At 44.0% G+C, this 8601-nt stretch overlaps 2 protein-coding genes across 7 annotated transcripts in view; one reads left to right on the forward strand and one right to left on the reverse strand.

The window, feature by feature from the left end:
- Positions 1-609: 609 nt before the first annotated feature.
- On the reverse strand, positions 610-5728 carry apol (apolipoprotein L). 6 transcript variants are annotated; one of them, XM_037089089.1, is made up of 5 exons: positions 5440-5728; positions 5042-5113; positions 3469-4065; positions 3259-3369; positions 610-2947 (listed from the first exon to the last, which is right to left on the reverse strand). In XM_037089089.1, exons 2-5 carry the CDS (start codon positions 5053-5055, stop codon positions 1882-1884), a joined length of 1788 nt encoding a protein of 595 aa, XP_036944984.1. In that variant the 5' UTR covers positions 5056-5113; positions 5440-5728; the 3' UTR covers positions 610-1881. The 6 variants fall into 6 exon arrangements, with proteins under 6 accessions (XP_036944984.1, XP_036944979.1, XP_036944982.1 ...); XM_037089084.1 differs by having other exon boundaries at positions 3259-3378; positions 5440-5726; XM_037089087.1 differs by having other exon boundaries at positions 3259-3378; positions 5646-5725.
- Positions 5729-5847: 119 nt separating this feature from the next.
- Positions 5848-8601, forward strand: part of cacng2a (calcium channel, voltage-dependent, gamma subunit 2a) — a 65754-nt gene continuing 63000 nt past the window's right edge. The window contains exon 1 of the mRNA XM_037089091.1: positions 5848-5951. The gene's annotated coding sequence lies outside the window, so the exon portion shown is untranslated. The remainder of the gene's footprint in view (positions 5952-8601) is intronic.

The following is an 8601-nucleotide window of genomic DNA, read 5'->3' on the forward strand; positions in this document are numbered from 1 at the left end:
GCTTCAGTCTGCAGGCTTTGTCACGTGTTGCTCTCTTATCTTCTGTAAAGGGAAAAGTCTCTTCTGTCTCCATTACTGTCGACGTAGGAAACGTCTCCCCCCTGAGCCCAAAATATTACAACGTCATGATGTGAGAAAGACTTCCTGCAGTTTTATTGTTGTACATTTGCTTCTGTGCTCACTTCCTAATACATGTGATTTAATTCAGTTCGCTCTGATCTTACAGAGAACTGACACTTGACCTCTTCATTTACATGGAGCTATAAATAAGGAGAGGAGGCCTGCAGGTGCATCCTGGGAAGGAGGAGAGGGAGGAGCAGAGAGGCGACGCTTCACTGATGGAGCATGAAAACTCAGTTTCATTTGTCTATTTTAAATGTCTCAACTACAGAGAACAACTAAAACTAGTCAAAGTAATCTAAAATCTCTAAGTTGTGCTTTTATTGCACATCAATAATTAAACAATGTAGCTTTTTCTAAATCTTTATATTCATATTCATATTAGATAGAAATACGTCTGTTATCTATTTGTCCTGGATTAACTGTAATTATCACTGACACGAACATCAAGAAAAAAATTAAATCGAGTGAGGGTGACAAAATTCTTGTTCAAGAGCACAGTTATAGTGTTTTATTGAGCGAGTCTTGAAAAAAGCAGCAGAGTCAAAGCTGAAACAACACCTCCACCTGACTGTCACAACATGTATTACAAGCATACAGACGCATCTCTTCTAACATGTGAACCTCGTCATGAGCAGACAGCACAAACACTAAAGAAGCAGATGTGAGATGGTCATTCTGCTCCTCTACTATTGTTCAGATCCACAGAAACAGAAACATTACTGTAATCGCGCTACATTTGCCTGACACGTAGTCGAAACACGACTCATGTGACCCGAACATCACGTAGAAACCTTGATTGTGTCAAAAACATGCAAATTGAAAATGCCCGTGGTTTGTGAGAACGTACACAGCCATCATTGTATTCGGGCGACTGCCACCTGTCGGTCACAAATGTCTTGGGTGTGTTTGATTTGTGGCGCTGTGTGTGCCTGCTGGGTGGTGCATTATAGAGCTGATAATTAAGGCAGATGAATTCTGCTATTATAACAACAAGACAAGCATTTTCACAATATTCACGTCCAACCGCAAGGAGGGAGAGATAGCAAGTTAAGGGCATTTCATTTATATCAGCAAAGATATTTCATATTTAATTGTAGAAAAAGAGTTGACTTTTTCTCCCCCAGGATTAACAAGTTACTTTGCTTCCATTGCATTACTATTACCTTCTCAAAATACATACTCAGATGTGGGTACTTCCCTACTGTCCAGGCAGGTGAAGGGAAACCTTAATAGATCACATGAGTCTGTTACGTATGAAAATATCTGAAAAAAAACAAAAACAAAAAACAAATGCAGAACGTTGCAATTCACAAAAAAATATTTACCTTTTCATTTAGTTTTGTCAGAAAAAAAGTGCAGGTTGAATCTTTACTTTCACACGAGAGTAGTAGCAATACTTATATCATATTTACAGTCATTTTTCATTATATTCATTACAAAGTATGGAGGCTTTCTAAATCACACCTTTCATACATTATGATTGGACGCAGGCTCGACAAAATGTTCATCAAACTGGTCGAGGAAAAAGCACACAGGCCAAATGGTCAGGAGTAAAATAAAGTCACTCCATTATCTGGTTCATGTCATGAGAATTACAGTTAATCGAGAATTCCTCAAAGGTGCATTTCAATGATGTGCGATGCAGAAGAGTGGGTGCCAAGCAGAGTTGAATTTGCACTCATTCGATCTCATACAGCTTCTTCTCGTAGTGTCATAGTTGGCAAAAAGAGGCACACTGTGACCTCTGCTCACTGAGCTCTACTGAATCACACAGGACTTCTTTTCTTCGGCTTCTTCATCCGCTTCGTCAGATGGAACTTCTGGTCCCGTCCGACTTTGTTTCTTCTCCTTGTTCTTCTTCTTCACCTCCACCTCTGGGTAACACGGGGTCTCCACCTCCGGATAATACGGAGTCTCCATGATGGCTTGGTTTTTCTCCGACGTCAGCAGCCCTTCGCACAGGGAGTCGTGAATCTTCTGCCACGAGTCCATCTCCGAGCGCCACAGTGCAGCTCTGGCTCTGATGAACTGTGAGAGTTCGGTCTCGCTGCCCTTGGCCAGACTGATGCTGTCTTTACAGATGAAGAAGATGTCCATGCCGACGAAAAGAGCGTTGACCGCGATGAGACCGGCCCTGGCTGACTTGGTGAGGGCGAGAGGCCCTTTGACGGCCGCCTGGCCGATATCTGGGATGTCTGCCGCCACCCTCGGCACGTTGCGCATGGCTTTACCTTCCTGCACTGCCACTCTGCCAGCACTGGCAATCAGCTCCTCACTTTTTAGCATCTTAACGGCAGAAGCAGCGTCGACAAGTGAATCGATCCCTTTTCCAATAGCACCAGCTTTGCAGAGCAACTTCCCTACTCCTAGAGCCACTTCTATCTGGCTCGCTTCCCTTTGAGAGACCTCTTCCAGACAATCCTGGAGGCTCTGCACATCCTCCATGAAGCTCTGGAAGACCTCACTGGCCTTCTTCTGCTGCGTGCGGTTTACTCCGATCTCTGTGGCGGTGGTGACGGCACTGTTGACTCCGCTGGTTATTCCCAGGCCCACCCCGGTCAGCGTCAGACCTAGAGACACTCCGGCCGTGAACGGGATCAACGCCAAGCCGACGATGGAGAGCACACCTCCTACCGCCCCCACCGAGCTGCCCGCAACGCTGGAGATCCTCGCCCCCTTATTCATCCTGTCCAGCTGAACAGCGATCTCCTCCATGTCCTGCAGAAACTGCAGCATCCTGGGCTGACGGCCGCTGAACTGGCCGATGAAGCTGTGACACGAGTCCTCCTGGAACAAGAACACCATGCGGAAGTGCTGGTTCATCCTGATAAAGAGAGACAAGGACATTAATAGGGAATACATGAATATGACTCAACTCAAAGGGTTTGCATCTTACTTCAGGATCTGTTTTTTTTTTTGAAGCACAACCTTTTCTTAGAGGTTCTAACTCCTGGTGGACAAGACTGCCTTGTATTCTTGACAGCCATGGCTCAGATTTGTTTTTAAGTCGCAGATCACTTTAACCCAACTCCAATCATTCCTGTCCACTCAGGTGCAGCTGGTACTGTTGTCCATCTGTCCATGTCCAACTGTGCTGACGTGACGTTTGGGACCAGAACGAGGGGCAATGCTCACCTGATATCATCAAGCTGATTGATGTGGTAAAGCATCCTCTGCACGTCATCTTCAGACAAATCCACATCAAGGTCCACCTCAGTGTTCACAGTCATCTTTGGGCAAAAGTCACTGAAAGAGCTGTAAAATTTGTATTCAGTTCTATTTACATGCTAAAATAAATGTTGTTTTGAAAAATGTGGATATCATTTTGAAGCAGGGTGATGTTACCTTTTCTCCATCTTGCTGCAGAGAATCTGGGTGGTCTGGATGTATCTGTCCAGCTGATACGACAGCACCTCCACATTCTGCAGCCGGGGAAGGAAGAAGACGCTCGCATCCCTTTTGAACTCGAGGAGGAGGGGGCAGCTGAGCCGCGCTGCCGCGATGACCACCTGAACGTGCTCGAGGCTGATCCCCTCTGGCAGATGTAACACCCGGTTGCCCTCCGTGAACACGTGGAGTGAGGTGACCGCCAGCTTCTCCACGGCGTCCAGGAAGCGGTGGAGCGTCTCCAGGCCCTCCTGGGTGTCCTTCAGCACAGCAGCCAGCTCCTTCTCCAGCTCTGCGCGCCTGCTGTCTGCGGTCACCTGGGTCACCTTGCTCTTCATGTATTCCAGGAAGGCTTTACCTTTGTTCTCTGACTGGGTAAAATGGCTGATGTTAAGGTCGATGCTGTCAGCCCTGTCCTTGATGTCCATCATCATGTGCAACTCTGACTCCCTCCTGAGGATCCATTTAGAGATCCTCTCGCAGAAGCCCCTCACGGTGTCAGTGTAGGTGAGGGTATCTGCCGTGTAGCAGCACAAGGCCTCCTGTAGTTCCTTTCTGTAAGACAACATTAGTTTTTGGTTTTTTTTATTTCAGAACAATCGAAACAACAATCAGTGCGGAGTTGTCTGCAAGAAGAAAGCAGAACAGCTCCACTTTAAGAAGATATAACCTGCATGTCAGGCTTTCTCAGATGTTTTCCTGTTTTATTTTGATAGTTATTCAGTATAATATCTGTGCAGAGGAGTGTCAGTGGGGATCTGCTCTGCCTGGAGTCAGACAGACAGCAGGGCCTGAAAGTTCTGCTTCCAAAAAAAATGACCACCACCACCACCAAGAGACACAAAACAACCAAAAAGAATCACAAAATCACCACAAAAAGACACACAATGGCTACGAAGAGACAAAAAACGATATACAAAAAGAACTAAGATAAAGAATCAATGAAGAGGTCTCGAGACAAACCTGAGGTGTTTTGAGATGATCAACAAGAATTAAAATTAAAAATATAAATATATGTATTCTTTATGTTCCTCTAATCTTAGCTCTTTTACTTGTACAATAAGATAAGATAAGACAAAAAAAAGAAAAGAAAAATCAGGACAAAAGTCATAATTGGTTTTCATTTCGAACCAGTGACGTAGCTACTAAATAATTCAGGATTCATCAGGGGTTTTTTTTTTTTCGTTGCGTTGCCACACAAAAACAACCAGCAGATGTCGCCAGAGCACAAAAGGAGTGACAGCACTTAAATGAGTTTACTTTATTTCCTGCCATCACCTGTCAACAATCTACACTTTCTCTGGGAATAGCAGTTTGCAGTATACTATAACAAGTGCTTACTTCTCTTTTTGTTGCATTTGATTTGAATATGCAACATCAATTTCAACATGTATTTATTATTTAGAAACACAAAGTGGCTTCTGTCCCTTACACCTGTCTTCATATCGGTTTACCTTGTACCTTGTTTGACACTTTGATTTTCCCCTCATATTCTGTGCTGTAGTAACCTCAGTGACTACATCCCCCTTACCGTGACGCAGACATGTCTCTCCTCTCAGTGTTGCTGAACTTTCACATCTTTATCCGGACCTCGCCGTGTTACCTGCGTGGTAAAAATAAAAATAAAAATTAAAAATTAAAAATAAATAATGAAAACCGACTAGAAAATATATCAAGGGTGGAAAATCGGGCGTGTACTTGGTTTCCTACGGATCCCCAACTAACTTGTTTTGTGTGAGAAACTTCCTCAAGTATGTTTACTTTCGTTTCTCCACATCGCCAGGCTGGAGCTGCAACACGCCCATTTCTGCTTTAGTCTTCCTCAATGCTCGGTAGTTACAGCTCCGTGTTATTTATCTAGCCTCCTGGATAAATAGAACTGTGTGTCGTATCGATAATAAAACGATAAAAGCGTCAGCAGCAACAAACCTTTATCAGCTTTACACGTACACAGCTCCTGATTTCCTGATGTTGCCTTCAGGTGCTGTCGGAATGGCGCGACCTCTGTGATTATTCCGTAAATTAGCTTGTTTTGCTAAATCACAGAATGGACGAGGAAGTAACACAGCAAGAGGAATTGGCTGTAAAATGCGCGTTGTGTTAGAGGTAAAGTGTAATTTAAAAGAAAGTCCCACCGCAATGGTTCAATTCCTCCTCTTTATGTTTGGACTTTTCCCCCGAAGTTGTGCTGCACTAGCAAACTTCTGGCCGTCCATGTTTTGGTCCAAAAACACGCGATAATTGGCGTACTCGCGCGATTTGAGCTCCAACAAGTCTTCCATTGTGTTGCTGTTGTTGTTGTAGCTGTTCAGCCTGTAGCCACATCACTTCACTGACGCTCACACACTGGAGCTGATACCAACATGCTGACTGGACTCATGAGCTCAGCTGATAACCATGTGGCCTCCCAGCATTCCTGAAAGACAGAATATGTGGCTGTGGTAAGAAGAAATGAGCCATTGTTTGTGAGGGATGAAACGTTTAACTCATAAAAGTTGTATAGGAGGTTAAAATGTTTTATTTATTTATTTTTTTTTTTTAAAAAGGCTTTTTTTCGAGATTTTTAGGAATATTTTGTGGCACCCTGGGAGAAAAACTTACATCACTATATCTACGCCTATGTACATTTATGAGAGGGTCAAGGTAGAGCCCAGTGACATGGGCGAAGGACAGCGTGTGTGTGTGTGTGTGTGTGTGTGTGTGTGTGTGTGTGTGTGTGTGTCAAAACGCTCACTCAGCTGCACTCAGCTCAGAGCAGACACTCAGGGATCAGAGTGGAAACACTGCTGACATGGCAGTGTCCTCGCGCACACACGCAAGACAGCAGAGAAACATCAGTGGTACACACACAGGAACACACACAGTAACAAACACAGTCACATCAGAACACACACACTGCAATTTGATATCAGTAGGTTGTTTTATAATTTGTTTTTTGTCAATTTTGTTCTGTTGTGTTTTGTTTCGGTATCTGCATCTAAATTCCCTCATCAGTCTGGCTGTCCTTGTCTCATTGGCCCTTTGACCAAACTAACACTGTGGAGAAATACAAAATCTGGTCAGTTGTCAGCTTAGAGACTGAAAACATTAATATTATGTACATCTGATCCAGCCCCTTGTAAATCCTCACTGTGCGATCCAATTTGCCTTCCTGGAAGGGAGGGAATGTTTTGTAACCCTGTGGACCAGAGGGCCCATGGGTGCATCCTCACCCAGAGACTCCCTCTTATCAAGTTCAATTACCGAGGATGGAAATCTTCAAAGTGCGACCACCTTTTAGAGCGCCTCCATTTCCCCCCCCTCTCTCTTCTTTTACTCCAGAGGACAATTTAGTGGAAGCGCTCCCTGAGCCAATGCCCGAGGGGCAGTCTAACAAGGCCCCGATTAGGGCTGGATTTGCAGCTTGCTCAGTTAATGTCAGATTGGCATAAAGAGTCCGCGGGGGACCAGTGTGGATGCGAGCCTGGGACCTGATTTGCGCACCCTCCTCGCCTGTCAGGGCTAATTGTTAAATGGAAGCGAAGAGTGTCCCAAATCCTGGCAGAGAGGGAGAATCAGAGAGGTCTTTAGTCAGAGCTCAAGGTCTCAAGTGTTAATGTCTGTGAGAGAGCTTCTGCTTCAAGGAGAGTTTACTGTCGGTTTCATGTTGTCGAGTTGTCCAGGAACAGACTTCATAAAAAGGATCAAACCCAGATCTGGAAACCTCAGAAACACACTATACGGATCTGTGTCGATGACCAAAGTGCGATGATCGACATCACCTCATTGTGCGAAAGTGTAGAAATTCACACTTTACTCAACTTTGGTCTGAGAATTGAAATACTTTTCATCTGGAAATTGATAATTTTATTGATTGCATTTTTTGTTTCCTGTTACTTTGTATATTTTAAAGAGAATAAAGTATTGGAAAGTAGTCAAATTTAAAGTAATCAAAGGGACAATTCACCCCAAAATCCAAAATACAGACTTTTTTATCCTCTTACGTGTAATGCTATTTATCCATCTAGATTGTTAGTTAAGTTCCTAAGTTTCAGAGTGATCAGGTAATGAGATTTCTGCATTCTGAAAAACAAAAAAAACTCAACAGCAGTGTCGCAAAGAACAACCCGATCACCTTAGCTAACGTCAGCTAAGTCTGTTCCTGCTAAACCACATCTAAGTTCAAACAGAACTTTTCTGTTTGTTGGGACTTTAATTCTGTTTAGGTTGACTCACTAGGGTTAGAAAAATTCAATATCCCTCAGTGTCTTACAAGTAACCACTTTTCTTGTTGCCTGTAGTGACGCCACTACCGTCCCCTCAACCAGGACATGAAAAGTCAGCTTATAAGCCTAAAATTTAAACCCGATGTGCCACATTTGCGACAAATGTCAACCTTGGACGTATCTGTGGTGTTGTAGAAACATTAACTGCTGATGTTATATCCTGGGCCTGTTTCCCTCTGTGCAATGGGAGTAGTTTGTTAGTAGTAGTAGTTTGTTGTTAGTTCTTATTATACTTATATACTTACTTATAATAACACTAAGTAAGAGGAAAAATGTATGTATGTATTCTCCCCCTCTCTGTCCTTGCAGGAGGAATCTACCTGTTCACTTATTCTGTTGTAGGTTGTTCAAGTTGAGTTTTTTTTTTTTAGTTTACTTTCGCTGCATCCAACATTTCAGTCTCATACATGCTCTAACATGCAGCGTCTCAGCAGCTCAGGGCCGATAAGTGCTGAACTAAGAGCAGCGGAAAATCAGCCTGTCCGAACGCGTCTCCGACCGGATCATCTGAGTATCTGACATGTGGCCCCGAGGCCCGAGAGAAACATGATGATGACTTTTTTCACAAGGAGACGTCCAACCTGCACAGGCGCTCCCTCCCTCTCTCTCTCTCTCTCTCTCTCTCTCTCTCTCTCTCTCTCTCTCTCTCTCTCTCTCTCTCTCTCTCTCTCTCTCTCTCTCTCTCTCTCTGACGTTGTTGGTTACATGAGCAGCTGAACGGCATTTTGACCCAAAAAAGTTGAGCTGACACAGGCGTAAATGTGGACGAAGGCAAACAAACAGATGCGATGGGCCTGTATGCAGGTTTGAACATGTGAGCAGCCGT

The sequence above is a fragment of the Acanthopagrus latus genome, chromosome 23 (genome assembly GCF_904848185.1).
Source record: "Acanthopagrus latus isolate v.2019 chromosome 23, fAcaLat1.1, whole genome shotgun sequence".
Lineage (NCBI taxonomy): Eukaryota > Metazoa > Chordata > Actinopteri > Spariformes > Sparidae > Acanthopagrus > Acanthopagrus latus.